Source organism: Sebastes umbrosus, chromosome 20 (genome assembly GCF_015220745.1).
Source record: "Sebastes umbrosus isolate fSebUmb1 chromosome 20, fSebUmb1.pri, whole genome shotgun sequence".
In the NCBI taxonomy this organism is placed as follows: domain Eukaryota; kingdom Metazoa; phylum Chordata; class Actinopteri; order Perciformes; family Sebastidae; genus Sebastes; species Sebastes umbrosus.
The window spans coordinates 27,211,658-27,230,202 of NC_051288.1; the positions used below are offsets into that span (position 1 = coordinate 27,211,658).

Sequence of the window (18,545 nt, forward strand, 5' to 3'; positions counted from 1 at the left end):
CGGTGACTCCGGTGACGTCGTCGTTTGTTACACTTGAACGTTTACTGACCAAAGATTTTATAGCGAATCCTAAAATTCAGTTTTCTTGTAGAATTCCTATTCACGTAAAAGTGAAAAACATCTTTAAGATTAAAACAAAGCAGGTCAGGTTGTAACCATGGCAACCAAAGAGACATGTTGTTTCTGCTTCATCTCATGAGGAGTTATTATAAATCATTCTGATACATGTGGGACCAAATATTACATCAACGTACATTTGATTTATAGTAATTTAGTAATTTATGGACAAACTGAGAGAAGCCAGATGAATGTTTTTTTTTTTTTTTTTTTTTAAAAGGTTATTTTTTTGGGGGCATTTTTCCATTTTTTTTATGACAGGACAGTGGATAGAGTCTTGAAAGGGGGGAGAGAGAGAGTGGATGCGGAAAGGGCCACAGGCCGGATTCGAACCCGGGCCGCCGCGGTCAGGACCAAGCCTTAATACATGGACACCCGCTCTACCAACTGAGCTAACCCAGGCGCCCAAGATGAATGTTTTTCACCGAGTGAACGGCCGATAGGTGACATCTGGTGGAACGCAGCCGCTCTTCTCTCTACCTGTTACATTAAGTGCTTTAATGAAACTGTTTCTTACAATAAAAAGTAAAATGATTTTTGAAAATGATGAATGGTTTTGTTTTTGTGTCGGATTATTTACAAAATGACTTTAAACTGAGTTTAAGTGACAGAAACACATCGGGACATAAAAACTGAACAAACGCACAGAAACAATAAAAGTGATGAATAAGAACTTTACTGTTCATTAACGTTCAGCTGTAGTTCTGATTTATATTGTTTTATATTATAACGAGGGCTCTCAAAGTTAACGCCATAACGCAAATGACTTTTAATGCCACTAATTTCTTTCACATATTAACGCAACTTGCGTTTTTTAGGTTAGAATGAAATAGGAATAAATAAATTTACAAAAATAATGTATTAATCTATGAATAAATGGACTAAATTACAAAGTAATTAATTGACATTTTAATGGAGGAATAAAAAGAATCATTAAAAATAATTTACAAATTAAATATTTATCCATCAATGAATAGTTCAAATTAAAAAGAGGTTTACAAAAGATACAAAATACATTAATGAATTCATAAATAAATAAATAATCTTTTTGGATATGCAGTTTAAAAGGAGAAATAAATAAATGGATTCATAAATTGAATTAAGAATTCAGCGTCGCGGCCCCCCCGCCCTCTGGAACCCTCTCCCTCCTGAGATCACAAATGCTTCATCCCTCAAGCACCTCCTGTTCATCAAGGCCTCTGACCTCTGACCTCTTAACTCTTCCTACATATCACTCTTTTAATGGCTTAGCGATAGTTTCTCCTCTGTGTTATTTATTAGTATGATTTTGTAAAGCGTCCTTGGGTTTCTGAAAAGCGCTATATAAGTCCAATTTATTATTATTTTTTATTATTATTATTAATATTGTTGAAAAATAATAAACACATTGTCCAAAAAACCCTGTAAAAGACAAACAGAGTTCATAACAAACAGGAGGTGAACCATCTCAACCACAATATACGATCTTTGGCAGTGCCCCGGATGTTGGTATATATTCCTCCCGCCACTAGGGGGCGCTGATCCTTTAGCTGTTACTGCTGTAACCGTCCAGCCGTCATCAGAACACGGAGCTGCCAGCCTGTCTCATCTCTCTGGTTGTCAGTTTATCAGTCGACATTCAGAAGATGTTTCACCTCTAAACTCTGCAGTTAAAGAGTCTTCATCCAGTCGGTTCGCTCTGCTGAAGGTGAGAGTTTATAATCTGTTTATTCTGTGTTTATTCTGTGTTTTATTCTGTTTTTATTCTGTGTTAACGGCTCTGAAGTTAACTAACAGTAGTTAATCCACCGTTTCGTGTTTCGCGGGGTCCCGCCCATCGCGGACTGTGATTGGTCCGCTGAGACGTCATCTCTCGGAGCTCCGCGCTGATTGGCTGGAAGCCGACTGGTCCTTTAAACTGTGTGATTAAATGACTGAAGACACGTGGTGACGTTTTACCTTTATTTATTAGTTTATTTAATATATATATATTTAACCCACCCTGTGATAAATAAATATATTTAACCCACCCTGTGATAAATAAATATATTTAACCCACCCTGTGATAAATAAATATATTTAACCCACCCTATGATAAATAAATAATAATAATAATAATAATAATAATAATAATAATAATAATAATAATAATAATAATAAAAACAAAATGATAATAAAAAAAACAGACATAAAAAAACCCAAATCAAGAAAACAACAATAGACAAGGTGTGTGTCTTTATTTTCTCTCTTTTTTACAAATTATTTATCCGGTATATTGATTTGTTTTTGTTTTTATTAAAGTGTTACAGTCCCAAAATAAAATAATGCAAAAAACACAAACGAAAAAAAAGAGAAAATACATTTTAAGAACATAAACACAAATAAGCAAATACATTATTATTATTAATACAAACATTATAATAAGAATAAAAAAAAGATAAGAATAGAAATAATAATAACAGTAATGAATTAAATCAAGAAAAATATATTTTAAAAACATGAAAACAAGCAAGCAAATAAATTATTTTTAATACAAATAATAATAATGTATTAAAAACATGAAAACAAACAAGCAAATAAATGATTAGAAAAAGATAATTAATAATAATGAATCAAATGAAGAAAAAATACATTTTCAGAACCTGAAAACAAGCAAATAAATTATTATTAATACAAATAATAATGAAAATAATAACAAAAAAATAATGTGTTAAGAACATGAAAAAACACATGCAAATAAAGTATAATAATAATAAAGACTTTTTCACTATCTACTGACATTTAAAAGATTAATTGCTAATAAACCTAATCAATAAATGATCTGGCAGCGCCCTCAGCAGGCCAACGCAGATCCCTGCAGCTCAGCTGAGGGTCTATAATTGGCTCAGGGAGTGAAGGCTGCTGGGTAATCCACAGAGGCTTTCTGAGGTTCAGGTTCACGTCCATCATCAGTGTTCAGGTGAGTTCAGCTCTGACGCTCCACTGTGTCTCTGTTCACCTGGTTCACCTGTCTGGGTTCAGCTGGTCTGAGGTCTGAGAGACTCCTCACCACGGGGACATCAGCAGGAAGTGGACAGGTGTCAGGTGTTGTCAGGTGTGTGTGTGAGAGTGAGGGGGCGGGGTCTAGACAGGAAGTGCTGTGTGCAGCAGGTTTAAGGTGCTGCTGTCACACGGCTGGCTGTGTGTGTGTGTGTGTGTGTGTTAGTGATGTGTGTTACCTGATGAGCGTCGGTGATGAGGACGTGGACCTGCAGAGCTGGGGCTGGACTGACCTGTGTGTATCCTCACCTTCTTCTTCTGTGGTTTCAGTGTGTCAGTATGTAGGTCAGCTGACAGCTCGGTGTCTGATAAGGTCACTGGGATTATTGTTCTGCCGAGCCGTGTGTTGTAATCAGACTGCTGCTGCTGGAGGTTAATAATTAATGAATGATTTTAAAGTCCTCCCAGCTGAGCTGCTCCTCTGATGAGAACACATTTATGGATTTATCTGACAGTAAATGTGGAACAGGCTCCGTTTAGTGTCTGTGGTGGAGCTCTGGATGGAATCACACCATGCTGGACTACTGTCACCACCATTACCCACGTCTGAGGCCGCTGTACGGAGGACTAAAGCTGCCATTAGAATACATAAAATAGTAAAGGAAGAAATGTGAAATAAAAACCTCAATTATCAAATAAATATGCAGGTTGATTTGAAAATGAATGAATATGCACAGAAATAGAAAACTAAATACGTAAATGTATTTATTTATTAGACAAATTACTTATTTTTGTATTCATTTATTTTCATATCTAATTCCCTATTTACATTTATTTATCTATTTATCTATTTATTTATGTATTTATTTATTACATTTCTTCATCCATATGCAAATAATCTCCCCCTCTTCCTCTTCCTCCTCCTCCTCCTCCATCTGTCTCTCTCCTCCTCCTCCTCCTCCTCGTCTGTCTCCTCCTCAGCTCCAGCTACTCCTCCTCAGTGTGGGACTCAGAGAAGGAGCATCAGGACCTCCTCCTCTCAGGGATCATGTCCAGACGCAGCCTGCGGCTGGATGAAGGCCTGTTGGACCGTAGTCTTCCTCAGAGCAGCGCCTCCTTCAGTGTGGGAGGAGGCAGCTGGAAGAGCACCAGGTGAGGGAGCTCAGGTAGACGTCTGCTGCTGCTGCTGCTGCTGCTGCTAACATGAGGACACATGTTCATCTTTTCCTCTGCTTCTCTTTCCTCTTTTTATCTCTCTCCTCCTCCTCCTCCTCCTTCTCCTTCTTTCTCTTTTTCTCCTCCTGCTCCTCCTCCTCCTCTTTCCTCTTCCTATCCATCTTCTCCTCCTCCTCCTTCTTCTCATCTGTCTTCTCCTCCTCCTCCTTCCTCTTCTTATCCATCTCCTCCTCCTCCTTCTCTCTCTCTCTCTCTCTCTCTCTCTCTCTCTCTCCCTCCTCCTGCTCTCTCTCTCTCTCTCTCTGTCTCTCTCTCTCTCTCTCTCTCCTCTCCTCCTCCTCCAGGTCGTTGAAGTCTCGTCGTTCTCAGCATCACTCCGTCTCCTGCTCAGAGTCTGTCCTCCTCAACACTCCTCATAAAGCGTCCAGCCAGTCGCTCCTCAACAGCAGCCTCCCCAGCGTGGCCTCCGACGCCTCCCTGCTGTCCTCGCTGCTGGACGAGTCCTCCGTGCAGGAGACCACGCTGGTGGACACCTTCTGGGGTACAGCACCTACTCCTGCACCTCCTCCTCTACCTCCTCCTGCACCTCCTCCTGTACCTCCTCCTGTAACCCCTCCTGCACCTCCTCCTGTACCCCCTCCTGTAACTCCTCCTGCAACCCCTCCTGCACCTCCTCCTGTAACTCCTCCTGCACCTCCTCCTGTAACTCCTCCTCTACCTCCTCCTGCACCTCCTCCTGTACCTCCTCCTGCACCTCCTCCTGTACCCCCTCCTGTAACTCCTCCTGCAACCCCTCCTGCACCTCCTCCTGTAACCCCTCCTGCACCTCCTCCTGTACCCCCTCCTGTAACTCCTCCTGCAACCCCTCCTGCACCTCCTCCTGTAACTCCTCCTGCACCTCCTCCTGTAACTCCTCCTCTACCTCCTCCTGCACCTCCTCCTGCACCTCCTCCTGCACCTCCTCCTGTACCTCCTCCTGCACCTCCTCCTCTACCTCCTCCTGTACCTCCTCCTGTACCTCCTCCTGTAACCCCTCCTCCTGTAACTCCTCCTGCACCTCCTCCTGTAACTCCTCTACCTCCTCCTGCACATCCTCCTGCACCTCCTCCTGTAACTCCTCCTCTACCTCCTCCTGTACCTCCTCCTGTACCTCCTCCTGCACCTCCTCCTGTACCTCCTCCTGCACCTCCTCCTCTACCTCTTCCTGTACCTCCTCCTCTACCTCCTCCTGTACCTCCTCCTGTACCTCCTCCTGTACCTCCTCCTGCACATCCTCCTGCACCTCCTCCTGTACCTCCTCCTCTACCTCCTCCTGTACCTCCTCCTGCACCTCCTCCTCTACCTCCTCCTGTACCTCCTCCTGTACCTCCTCCTGCACCTCCTCCTGTACCTCCTCCCCTACCTCCTCCTGTAGACTCTTATACATCCGGGCCTCAGTGAGAGGGTCTTTTATTTTGGCGGGGTGTGGGACATACAGAGTTAAAGTCTGTTTCCTCTTCCTGTTTCAGGTCTGGACCAGGACGTTGATCCTAAAGGTCAGTTTGTGTTCCTGATTAATCATTTCAAAGATTAATTGATTATGAAATTGATTTTAACGTTCATGTCTCTGCAGAAAGCACCGTCATCGAGCAGAGCACCGGCCTGGCAGACCGCACTCTGATTGGCTCAGACGGACGCTGTCCCAAACACCTGGTCCAGACGCTCGGCAGGGTTTACTGTAAAGACTGTGAGCTGCACTCCGTCAGCGCGTACTGCTCCTCCTCACCCTCGGGGATGGAGACCTCCACCATCTACAGCAGAGACCGGAGCCGCAAGACCAGGATAGGTGAGCACGGAGGGGGACAGGTGAGCGCTGAGGGGGACAGGTGATCGCTGAGGGGGACGGGTGAGCGCTGAGGGGGACGGGTGAGCGCTGAGGGGGACGGGTGAGCGCTGAGGGAGACGGGTGAGCGCTGAGGGGGACGGGTGAGCGCTGAGGGAGACAGGGGAGCGCGGAGGGAGACGGGTGAGCGCGGAGGGAGACGGGTGAGCGCGGACAGAGACGGGTGAGCGCTGAGGGAGACGGGTGAGCGCTGAGGGAGACGGGTGAGCGCTGAGGGAGACGGGTGAGCGCTGAGGGAGACGGGTGAGCGCTGAGGGAGACGGGTGAGCGCTGAGGGAGACAGGTGAATATGGAGGGAGACAGGTGAGCGCTGAGGGAGACGGGTGAGCGCGGAGGGAGACGGGTGAGCGCTGAGGGAGACAGGTGAATATGGAGGGAGACAGGTGAGCGCTGAGGGGGACGGGTGAGCGCTGAGGGAGACAGGGGAGCGCGGAGGGAGACGGGTGAGCGCGGAGGGAGACGGGTGAGCGCGGACAGAGACGGGTGAGCGCTGAGGGAGACGGGTGAGCGCTGAGGGAGACGGGTGAGCGCTGAGGGAGACGGGTGAGCGCTGAGGGAGACGGGTGAGCGCTGAGGGAGACGGGTGAGCGCTGAGGGAGACAGGTGAATATGGAGGGAGACAGGTGAGCGCTGAGGGAGACGGGTGAGCGCGGAGGGAGACGGGTGAGCGCTGAGGGAGACAGGTGAATATGGAGGGAGACAGGTGAGCGCTGAGGGGGACAGGTGAGCGCTGAGGGAGACGGGTGAGCGCGGAGGGAGACAGGTGAATATGGAGGGAGACAGGTGAGCGCGGAGGGAGACAGGTGAGCGCGGAGGGAGATAGGTGAGCGCTGAGGGAGACAGGTGAATACGGAGGGGGACAGGTGAGCGCTGAGGGAGACAGGTGAGCGCGGAGGGAGACAGGTGAGCGCTGAGGGAGACAGGTGAGCACAGAGGGAGACAAATGAGCGCGGAGGGAGACAGGTGAGCGCTGAGGGAGAAAGGTAAGCACAGAGGGAGACAGGTGAATACGGAGGGAGACAGGTGAGCGCTGAGGGAGACAGGTGAGCGCTGAGGGAGACAGGTGAATACAGAGGGAGACAGGTGAGCGCTGAGGGAGACAGGTGGAGACAGGTGAGCGCTGAGGGAGACAGGTGAGGTCTCTCTAGGTCTATAACTGTTAAAGCTTGACTCTTGGCTCTTCCAGATGTGCTGCAGCTGTGGTTGGACTGCTCTCTGCTGTGTGTCAGGAGAGCTGCAGCCAGCTGTTTGTCTGCGCTGACACACACCTGGCAGGTGTGTCGGCGGCGGCTCTCACAGACTGATAACAGAAATAGAGGTACTGACTGTAAGAGTCTCCTTAAGGTGTTAGAACGTACCTGTCCACTTCTATTCCTACCACACACTGGTGTCAGGAGGTGTGGGAACCTTTCTCCAGGCCACTAGAACCACCTACAAGAGTCCATGTGACTTCATAGTTTCCCATGATGCTTTGCATTAGATGAATTATTTGTGATTTGGATCTGGTCCCGTCTTTCCTGACGTCTCACCTGTTGTTGTTGTCGTCGTGTTTTCCCTCCCAAACAAATGGGCCGCACCCCTTTCACTTTGGCTGTTGCCATGGCAACATGCAAATGCACGTCTGCCCGTGGCCTCTCACAGTCGTGTGTGCCGGTCCTCGGCTCAGAGGACGGGGACATAGAGGTCGCGGTGAGGTGGTGAGTCTGCTGCTGCTGAGTCCTGACTGTGTCTCCTCTCTGTCTCCGTTGCAGCTCGATCCGGTCTCTTTGGAGTCATGGACCTGAGGGAGTCCACCACGACCCAGAAGGAGCTCCATCCCAACGGATCTCTGTGTGAGTTTATTAGAGACACACCGTCGTTTACCATGTGTTCAAACATCAGCAACACCTTCCTCTGCCTTCAGTCTCTAGAGGTACCTCTAACCTGATCTCTGACCGCATTCTAAATACACTGAATGTATTGAATGATTCCTCTGAGTTAGACTGGTTGACAGCATCTCTGATGATGATGATGATGATGATGATGATGATGATGATGATGATGATCTATTTAGTTAATCGTAGGGATGCACCGATACCACTGTTTTTCAGACCGAGTACAAGTACTTACATTTGGGTACTCTCTGATGCCGAGTACCGATACGAGTACTTCTCTGAGCCTAAACACCCTCGTTAACAGCCAGCTGGAGGGTGTGAGCGACACACGGCAGGCTGGGGAGTCCCGCATACGAGGCGGTGCGCCGCCACCGGCTCTAGGTCGGCTTGGAAAGGCTCGGGGCGAAGGTGCCTCGCAGCCGCAGCTTTACAGCGCCTCCTACCCGTGGACAAAGGGCTTGCTGCGCCGTCTCTCCCCGCCAGGGGATGGCCCCCTGCTCCCGGTGCATGGGGCCATCCCGATGTCGGCAACCCACCCGACCCGTCCTGAAACACGGACGAAGGAGTCTAACGCGCGCTTGAGTCAGAGGGTGCAAGCAAAACCCTGTGGCGCAATGGAAGTGAGGGCCGGTGCGCGCCAACTGAGGTGGGATCCCACCCCAGCGGGGTCGGGCGCACCACTGTCAAGTGGTATCGTTGCCGTTTTGCGAGTACGAGTACATGAGCACAGTATCGGACCCGATACTGGTATCGGTATCGGTGCATCCCTAGTTAATGGTCTCCTTCCTGTCCGTCAGTTAAACACACTCCTGCACCGCTGACACCAACAGGTGACGACTGTCAGGCGATACAACGCTCAGACACTCACACTGTCACCTCCTCTTCCTCTTCACCTTCCTCTTCATGGTCCTCAGTGGCTTCCTGTTTGTTGGGGCTGATGTGGAGCGCTGCTGTTTTCACAGGTTAAATAACCAATCTCACTTTGAGCAGCAAAAACAACAACATGTACCAGATGCTGTGCAGGACTGACGGTCACATGACATGAATCCATATGAACATCAGTGATCGTTTAGTGCATGTAAACATAGTCAGTTATTCTCTCATCAGAGAATGACATTAAAGCCGTCACTTCATCAGACTTGACTTATTACTGAGTTGATGTGATCGTAGAGTCAAACTGATGACTTTATGTGAGCAGATTAAGTTCCTGAGGGAAAACCAGGATCAGAATTCCCACCATTTGACTCTTTTTAAATATCTGTAAACTGGAACAAACGTCCTATTACTCACTATTAGCTTCAGTTCTTCTAATCTTCTCTTTATTAATGACTCTCTTATGGGTTTTCCTCCTCAGCTCAGAGTCTCTGTCAGCTGACTCTCAGAGCAGCTTCAGCTGTTTGGCCTCTGATCAAGAAACTGTTTTCAACTTCTCGGAGCGCCGGACGCTCTGCAGGTTAACGCCGTGTCTGTGTGTTTAGAGTAGTGATTCCTCCTCTTCCTCCTTCTCCTTCTCCTTCTTCCCCTCTCATGTGCAGCATGTTCTGTGTGGGAGCTCCATGTTGGATCTTTTTCTTCCTCTGCTGCATCGTTAAATGTTTTGTGATCCAGATCAGACGATTCTGGATTTGTGAAACTTGGATCAGTGTTTCCCGAAGCCTCAAAAGACGTCTCAAAGATCTTCAGTTTACCATCAGAGAGGAAAGAAACAAGAACATATTCACATTTAAGAAGCTGCAATCAGACAATTTAGATTTCATGGATTATCAAAACAGTTGACTTTGAGTGTTAGACAGTGACCCTGGTCCGTACTGAGTGGTACGTGGGACTCCTTTCTCTGCTCCTCCTGTTCTATTTAGTCCTGTTCTGTTTCTCTGCTGGTTTTGTCTGCAGTCTGACTCCCTGAAGCTTCATCATAATCTCTTCTTTTCTCTCTTCCTGCTGACCTGCAGCCTCCAGCTCAGCTGCTGAAAGACTTCAGTTAATCATGTGATTATTTAATGAACCTCCCCTCTGTGTGTGTGTGTGTGTGTGTGTGTGTGTGTGTGTGTGTGTGTGTGTGTGTGTGTGTGTGTGTGTGTGTGTGTGTGTGTGTGTGTGTGTGTGTGTGTGTGTGTGTGTGTGTGTGTGTGTGTGTGTGTGTGTGTGTGTGTGTGTGTGTGTGTGTGTGTGTGTGTGTGTGTGTGTGTGTGTGTGTGTGTGTGTGTGTGTGTGTGTGTGTGTGTGTGTGTGTGTGTGTGTGTGTGTTCAGGTGAGACAGCAGGTGATGTGTACAGGTGGCTCAACAGACGACAGCATCACATGACCGCGAGCTTCCTCACAACACGGCAAGTTGTTGTTTGTGTTTTTGTGCCTCCTGTCTAAAGTATCCTGTAGACAGTATTCTGAATACAGTATCCTGTAGACAGTATCCTGTAGACAGTATTCTGAATACAGTATTCTGAATACAGTATTCTGTAGACAGTATCCTGAATACAGTATTCTGAATACAGTATTCTGAATACAGTATCCTGAATACAGTATCCTGTAGACAGTATCCTGAATACAGTATTCTGAATACAGTATCCTGAATACAGTATCCTGTAGACAGTATCCTGAATACAGTATTCTGAATACAGGAGGAAAACAGGACGGCTAAAAACCAAAGAAGAAGTTTCTCCGTCTCCAGATGATTTCTTCTGTTTTAGTCTGACTGTTAAAATGTGGTTTCTCCTGCAGGTTTCCTGTCCGGCTCCTCCTGGTTCTCCTCCCTCTGCTGCTCCTCTTCAGTACGTCTAAAACTGATTGATAAATCTGATTGCAAAGTAGAATTTGATGAGGTCGTCCTCTGCAGGCAGAATACACGGCATCTGTAGGGTGATGAGGTTGATCCAGATTTACAAAGTGAAGCCATGTGGTGCCTTGACAAAAAGAAAAATATATTTTTCCGAGGTTTTTTTTCCGTAAATTTGTGATTTAAATCTCAGAGAATATTCCTATTTTTTTCTCGTATTTTTATGATTTAAATGTCAGAAAATACCCAAGATTTTTGCTCTTAAATCTGTAACTTTAATCTCAGAGAATATACAAATTTCAAAGAATATCCAAATTTTCTTTTCTTGTAAATTTGTAACTTTAATCATAGAGAATATTCTTTTTTTTCTCTTGAATTTTCCTCTTTAATCTCAGAGAATATTAAATTTTTTGTCATAAATTTATAACTTTAATCTCACAGAATAATTAAATTTTTTCTTGTAAATTTATAACTTTAATCCTTGAGAATATTCTTCTTTTTTTCCTTGTGAATTTTCCACTTAAATGTCAGAGAATATTACAGTTTTTTTTCATGTCTTTGTTAATTTAATTTCATTTTTTTTTCGTGGACTATTCCCCCCCTCCTTCGGCTCTGTATTTTATTTCATTTTGTACCTACGGTGTCTCTGACACGCCGTCGTACAGCTCAGACAGTTCGTTGATCCAATGTTTGGTTCTCCTTCAGGTCTGTGTTGGTTCGGTCCAGCCGGTCTACAGTCTGTCCTTCCAGCTGTCAACATCACAGAGGCGGTCTCTGATGTCCCCGATCTGTCCTCCACACACGGCTTCACGTCCTCCCAGAGCCCATCGGCAGAGGGCGCCGTGGAGGAGTCGAGGGAGGTGCAGCCCTTCGTGGAGACGCTCTTCAGTCGACCTCCAGCGGCGGGAGAGGAGGTACTGACCCCGCCCTGTAGGAGGGAGTGTCCTTTAATACTTTAATGTCTTCTGTGTTTGTCTTTGCAGCTACAGTGTACATTTTATTTATTTTTTTCTAATTTAATTTAATTGTCTTTGAGTGATCACTGGTTCCAGCTTTTCCAGCGTCTCAGTTTTACGTCCTTATTCATTTTAATTAACACAACTTAACACAGAATAGACTGAATGTACATTGTGTTTAGAGTGCAGCCCCTTGTGGCCTAAATGAGTATTACAACAACAAACACTGTCAGAACTTCTGTTTCACCTGTTCTTAAGTCATAAACAGGAGAGACAACTATTCAGATCAGACTGATAACATGAGTCAGCAGCAGTTTGTTTGTTCTCTGAAAGACTTTCTGTTGCTTCACAGGAAGCGGCGCCGGCAGAGGATGAGGATGAGTCGGGTCGGCTTGTTCGTCTGGAGCGGAGTCTGGCGACGCTGTGGGAGCAGGTGGAGGCCGGAGGGCAGCGGGCGGAGCAGAGACACGTGGAGGTGCTCCGGCTGTACGCTGACCTCCAGCAGCAGCAGCAGATGGTCGCCAACCGAGAGGGCGTGGAGCCCTGGATGAGCGGCCTGCTGGACCAGCATCTGGACCAGCATCTGGACCAGCAGCTGGACCAGCACCTGGACCGGCTCAGGAGACGACTGGACGAGGAGAAACTGCAGACTGAGCAGGTACTGGACTCATCTCTTGAGTAGATGAACTGATGCATGATGGGAATGTGTGTTTCTTTGATGTGTCTGTCTGTAGTCTCTGCAGAAGGATCTGTTACAGCAGCAGAGTCAGACGTCTCGTCTGGATCAGCTGGAGCTGCAGCTGCAGACGCTGGCCGCCAGGACAGAGGTAGACACACCTACACAACCTACACCTACACAACGTACACTTACACAACCCACACTTACACAGCCTACACCTACACAGCCTACACCTACACAACCTACACCTACACAACCTACACCTACACAACCTACACCTACACAACCTACACTTACACAACCTACACTTACACAGCCTACACCTACACAGCCTACACCTACACAACCTACACCTACACAACCTACACCTACACAACCTACACTTACACAACCTACACCTACACAACGTACACCTACACAACCCACACTTACACAACCTACACAACCTACACCTACACAACCTACACTTACACAACCTACACCTACACAACGTACACCTACACAACCCACACTTACACAACCTACACAACCTACACTTACACAACCTACACCTACACAACCTACACCTACACAACGTACACTTACACAACCCACACTTACACAGCCTACACCTACACAACCTACACTTACACAACCTACACCTACACAACCCACACTTACACAACCTACACCTACACAACCCACACTTACACAACCTACACAACCTACACCTACACAACCTACACTTACACAACCTACACCTACACAACGTACACCTACTCAACCCACACTTACACAACCTACACCTACACAACCTACACCTACACAACCTACACTTACACAACCTACACCTACACAGCCTACACCTACACAACCTACACCTACACAACCTACACTTACACAACCTACACAACCTACACCTACACAACCTACACTTACACAACCTACACCTACACAACCTACACCTACACAACCTACACCTACACAACCTACGCCTACACAACCCACACTTACACAACCTACACTTACACAACCTACACTTACACAACCTACACCTACACAACCTACACTTACACAACGTACACCTACACAACCTACGCCTACACAACCCACACTTACACAACCTACACTTACACAACCTACACCTACACAACCTACACTTACACAACCTACACCTACACAGCCTACACCTACACAACCTACACTTACACAACCTACACCTACACAACCTACACTTACACAACCTACACCTACACAGCCTACACCTACACAACCTACACCTACACAACCTACACTTACACAACCTACACAACCTACACTTACACAACCTACACCTACACAACCTACACCTACACAACCTACACTTACACAACCTACACCTACACAATCTACACCTACGTCTACGTGATCACAGTCAGGCTACTTTATATATAGGGTACTTTTAATCACATTTATTCAACTTTTAATCACATTTAGGTTACTTTTAATCTTATTTACGATACTTTTTAAAAGGTTTCTTTTAATCTCAGTTTAGTTTAGATCGTATTTTACTGTGTTTGGTTTCAGGACAGTTTTTGTTGTTATATTGTTCTACAGGAGTTGCATAGGAGACGAGAAGCTGCTACGACTGTCTCACCTTCACCAACAACACTTGTAGCTTCCGTCAGGTAACCTTCATCGTCCTCTTCACCTCACAGTCAGCTGGAGTTTTTGTAGATTTATTTGATGTCAGAAGAACAAAAAGTCACTTTTCTTTAATCCAGTGAACGGAGTGAAGGTGTGAAAGGGAACAGGTTAATAACTTGTGTATGTGCTGTCACCGTGAGCCTCTCAGATATTGTCTTGTAACTTCCTCTAGTGGTGCTGTGGACCGTCAGTCCCATAATGCCTTGCTGGCGGAGGTTGCGCGGTTGGAAGAGGCTCTGGAGGACGTCAGGCGGGATGTTAAGGGTCTGTCTGGGGGTCAGGACAGCTGCCGACGACTCGACACAATCCAGCAGACGGTGAGACAGAAGAAACCTTGATTATTATAAGCAGCGAGGTTCGACTCCTTCGCTGTCCCCATCCCTAAATGTGACTAAAGAAAATGGAGACAAACGTACTTTTTAATGTAGTTTCCTTAAACAAAAACAGCCTCAGAGCAGCAGCTGAAGAAACCCTGTCGAGTATCTTTGAACCCGACAGACAACATCATATTTTAAAAGGGCCTTTATGTCATCAAATTTACAGTCAAAGTGCGCCGATACGCAGATGACGCCATGTCATACTAGCTAGAAGGAGGATAAATAACGCTACAAACTTATGCAAAATTTGTGAGGAAAAACTGGCACGGCCATTTTTGAAGGGGTCCTCTGACCTCAGTCAAAGTGCTCCGATACGCCGATGACGCCAAACTCTTTCTCTTTCACCTCGAGATGGGAATCGAGAACTGCTTCCAAATTGTTGCTGTTGAGGTGATTCTGTTTCCGTATCTCAACGTTTCCAATGTGTCCTCTGTCAGATCTCAGCGCAGGTCTCCGCTCAGGTCCGTGAGGAGGTTCGGGTTCTGGTCTACGGCAACCAGCTGATGGTGGGGGGCGGGGCGCCCGGAGATGCCACCGCCGCCGCCGCCGGCCTCCCAGAGTCGCTCCTCGAGTGGCTGTCGCAGCAGTACATCAGCGGCGCCAACCTGCAGGCGGCGCTGGCCTCTCTGGAGCTCAGCATCATGCAGAACATCAGCCTGCAGCTGGAGAAGCGCCGCAGCGAGGAGACGGTCCGAGAGGCCGTCCTGCACGCCACCGGGGCTGCTGGGGCCGCCGTGACCCGGGAGGTCAGTGGGAGCTTCATGACCCGTTGATCATTAGAGAAGTTCTGATTCTTTCTAAGAACTATAATTGACAGCGAGGCTCCAGACTGTAGCTCCTGAAAGTTCACTTATATCTCGTCTCTTCCAGGACGTCCATGAGATCGTGAAGAACGCTCTGCGCCTGTTTTCTGAGGACCGAACTGGCCTGGCGGACTACGCTCTGGAGTCAGGAGGTTACAAACAGCCCAGTTTGTTTTAGAATCTAGGATCTAGGTTAAAGGATCCGTGTGGTCATGTCTGTGTCGTACTGTACTCAGATTAATAGAACATCCATTACTTCCTAAACTCTCCCCCTGTAGCTCTGATCCGATCTGTACCTGACAGGTGTTTGTCTGCTGTCGTCCTGCAGGGGGCAGCATCCTGAGCACTCGCTGCTCGGAGACGTACGAGACGAAGGCGGCGCTGCTCAGTCTGTTCGGACTTCCCCTCTGGTATTTCTCTCAGTCTCCTCGAGCTGTGATCCAGGTAACACACCCGTCCTATAGACCCTTTTAGTTATGAGGTGACGGTGTTAGCTGGAGGCTAACCAAAGGAATCTTCTAGATCTAGCTAGCTAATTGATTGATGTGAAATGTGGAGAAACCTCAGCAGAAGCTCCAGCTGTGTGTCTCTGATCTGCTCCTCCTGCAGCCGGACGTCCATCCAGGAAACTGCTGGGCCTTCAGAGGCTCCGCGGGCTTCCTGGTGATCCGCCTCTCCATGAGGATCCTCCCCACCGCCTTCTCCCTGGAGCACATCCCAAGAATCCTGGCGCCCAGCGGGACGCTGCACAGCGCCCCCCGAGACTTCACCGTCTACGTAAGAGAGAGAGACGAATAGATCGATAGAGACGCTGGCAGCATCAGAACTCTGTCAGGAACCTGGAAGTTGAGTTTGTGTTTGTTGTTGTCAGGGTCTGGATGATGAGAGTCAGGAGAGAGGGAAGCTGCTGGGCTCCTACACCTACGACGAGGACGGAGAAGCTCTGCAGACCTACGCTGTCACCGTGAGTAATCACTGCTGAGTCAATGGTAGACGGGGTTCTGGTCCTGAAGCAGTCGTTGGCTCATCAAATATGTTTAAAAATAAAGATAAGAATCCAACACATAAAAACACAAAATGGTGCAGAAGTTAACGGGGTTCCTACGCAGTATGACATTTAGATTTTAGTAGTTTCCATGTCTGGATCATATTATCATACATAGATGCATAAACATCACTGTTAGCGCCGTTAGCTACGAGCTATTGAAAGCTGTGTGGAGGAGATAGAAATTCTCCCAATCTCACATTTAGCACCTTTTAATCTTCATTTTTTCTTAAACTTTTAAAACTAGTTTCCTCAACAAACACAAAAAGCCTTCGAGCATCTTAAATGTGACTTTGTGAACGCTGAAGAAACCCCGTCAAGTATCAGACAACAGATTTTAAAAGTGCCTTCATGTCATTAGATTTACAAAGTGCGGCAATACGCCGACGACGCCAAACTCTTTCTTTTTAACGTAGAGGTGGGATCGAGAACCGGTTCCAAATTGTCCGATCCGTCGGACTTCCATGCCTCCGCGTATATCGGTTCCTTTTTATCTTCAGGGTCAGTATGAACGAGAGGAACAACGACCACCATAAAACTGCCAAATGTTCTTTGTTTTAAGATAAACTTGTACAAATCTGAACCCATCCTTTTTTTAAAAATGTGTTCAAATACGCTGCGACATTTGATATGAGTTTTTTAATGCAAAAAATGCTGAAAGTAAAAACACAAGTTTTTCCTCTTCAGCACCCCTCGCCGTTTCCCGGGTCCGTGGACTTAGCGCTCGCTGCACCCGTGTTCAAATGTTATTAGACATTCAGGCAGGAAACTGATAAAGACTCGGACCGATGAGCAGATTCGATGATGGTAAACAACTTCCATCCCTCACTGTCACGTCCGACATTCTTGGTTTCTTTTCCAACAGGAGGAGAACGACCGAACCTTCCAGATCATCGAGGTTCAGGTGTTGTCCAACTGGGGCCACCAGGAGTACACCTGCATGTACCGCTTCAGGGTGCACGGGACGTCCGGAGACACCTGAGGACGGCGCAGACTTTCTGTCCGATTATTTAAGACACGAACAGGGCGGAGACGGCGGGGAAACATTCACACGGTGAAACATTCACACAGTCACCTCTCAGCTAACTGTGCTAACTGTGCTAACTGTGCCTGAGTCTCTACTCACTGAGACTTCATCTCCGGGTGTCGTCAGTTTCCTGTGGAAAGAGGACGCACTCACAGTTTTGATTCTTCTGTCAATAGTTAATATTATTTTTATATATCAGAGTTTTGTCTTTGCTGTGTTTTAAAGGTCTGTCAGGCTTCAGCCCGTTCTTTTTTTATCGGTTCCGGTAAAACAGATGTGAGCAGAAAATGTTTTTTCAAGTCTATCGTAAAATGACTCTCGAAGATGGCGTCTAGATTTGGTAACTATTTAGGAAGACTGTTGATTTATATCCCATACATCATCTTTAGGAGGGTTTGTCTTCATGGTCAGTATGAACAACTTCCACCATAAAACTGCCAAATGTTCATTGTTTTAAGATAAACTTGAATAAATATGAACCCATTCTTTTTAAAATGTGTTAAATACGCTGCAACATTTGAGTTTTTAATGCAAAAAATGCTGAAAGTCAAATTATCTGCCCAACGAAAAGTTTTTCTTTCCTCTGAATTTGATTCTCGAACAGTCAAATCTCTCACAGCTGCAGAACTGAACCATGATAATGACCAAAAATGACTCATGCAATATGAATATTGTTTGCACTAATTGACTCGACTGCACTGATTGTTTTTTGTCTTCAGGTTAATGTAAGATGAATTTTAATTTTTATGTTGTGAAACGTGTTGTTGTAACCACTTTGATTTTTACATAATATGTATATTTGTGTTTTTTTTGTATGTGATTTCAAGCTGGACATAATAAAGATGTAAAATAAGATAAAATATACTTTATTATCCTGCTGGGAAATTAATCTTTGACTCCACAACGCCGCATCAGTCAACCGTCACGATGCACAAACATCATAGATCATATCATACATACATAAAAAGAATAAAAAGAACATCTTACATGTAACTGAACGCTGAAGAAACCCTGTCAAGTATCTTTCAACCCGACAGACGACATCATGTTTTAAAGGTTCGCCAATACGACGATGACGCCAAACTCTTTCTCTTTCACGTAGAGATGGGAATCGAGAACCGGTTCCAAATTGTCCAATCCATTGGAGGGGTATCGGTTCCTTTTATAGATGCCGTCATGTTTTTCTGACAGTTACACGTTGCAAAAACTCAGCGTC

At 46.3% G+C, this 18,545-nt stretch overlaps 2 protein-coding genes across 14 annotated transcripts in view; both read left to right on the forward strand.

The window, feature by feature from the left end:
* Positions 1-165, forward strand: part of pts (6-pyruvoyltetrahydropterin synthase) — a 6,752-nt gene extending 6,587 nt beyond the window's left edge. For both annotated transcript variants that reach the window (XM_037754566.1, XM_037754565.1), the window contains one exon: positions 1-165. This exon is cut by the window's left edge and continues 130 nt beyond it. The gene's annotated coding sequence lies outside the window, so the exon portion shown is untranslated.
* Positions 166-1,649: 1,484 nt separating this feature from the next.
* On the forward strand, positions 1,650-18,193 carry LOC119479194 (SUN domain-containing protein 1-like). 12 transcript variants are annotated; one of them, XM_037754532.1, is made up of 22 exons: positions 1,650-1,804; positions 4,057-4,227; positions 4,596-4,792; positions 5,760-5,786; positions 5,864-6,076; positions 7,320-7,451; positions 7,885-7,965; positions 8,805-8,969; positions 9,362-9,460; positions 10,256-10,331; positions 10,723-10,772; positions 11,483-11,691; positions 12,086-12,391; positions 12,468-12,560; positions 13,988-14,058; positions 14,250-14,394; positions 14,892-15,200; positions 15,325-15,409; positions 15,586-15,701; positions 15,867-16,034; positions 16,129-16,221; positions 17,168-18,193. In XM_037754532.1, the coding sequence occupies exons 2-22, from the start codon at positions 4,124-4,126 to the stop codon at positions 17,282-17,284; spliced, it is 2,856 nt and encodes a 951-aa protein (XP_037610460.1). In that variant the 5' UTR covers positions 1,650-1,804; positions 4,057-4,123; the 3' UTR covers positions 17,285-18,193. The 12 variants fall into 12 exon arrangements, with proteins under 12 accessions (XP_037610460.1, XP_037610456.1, XP_037610457.1 ...); XM_037754528.1 differs by lacking the exon at positions 1,650-1,804 and adding an exon at positions 3,166-3,370; XM_037754529.1 differs by lacking the exon at positions 1,650-1,804 and adding an exon at positions 3,166-3,370 and having other exon boundaries at positions 10,265-10,331.
* Positions 18,194-18,545: the final 352 nt, after the last annotated feature.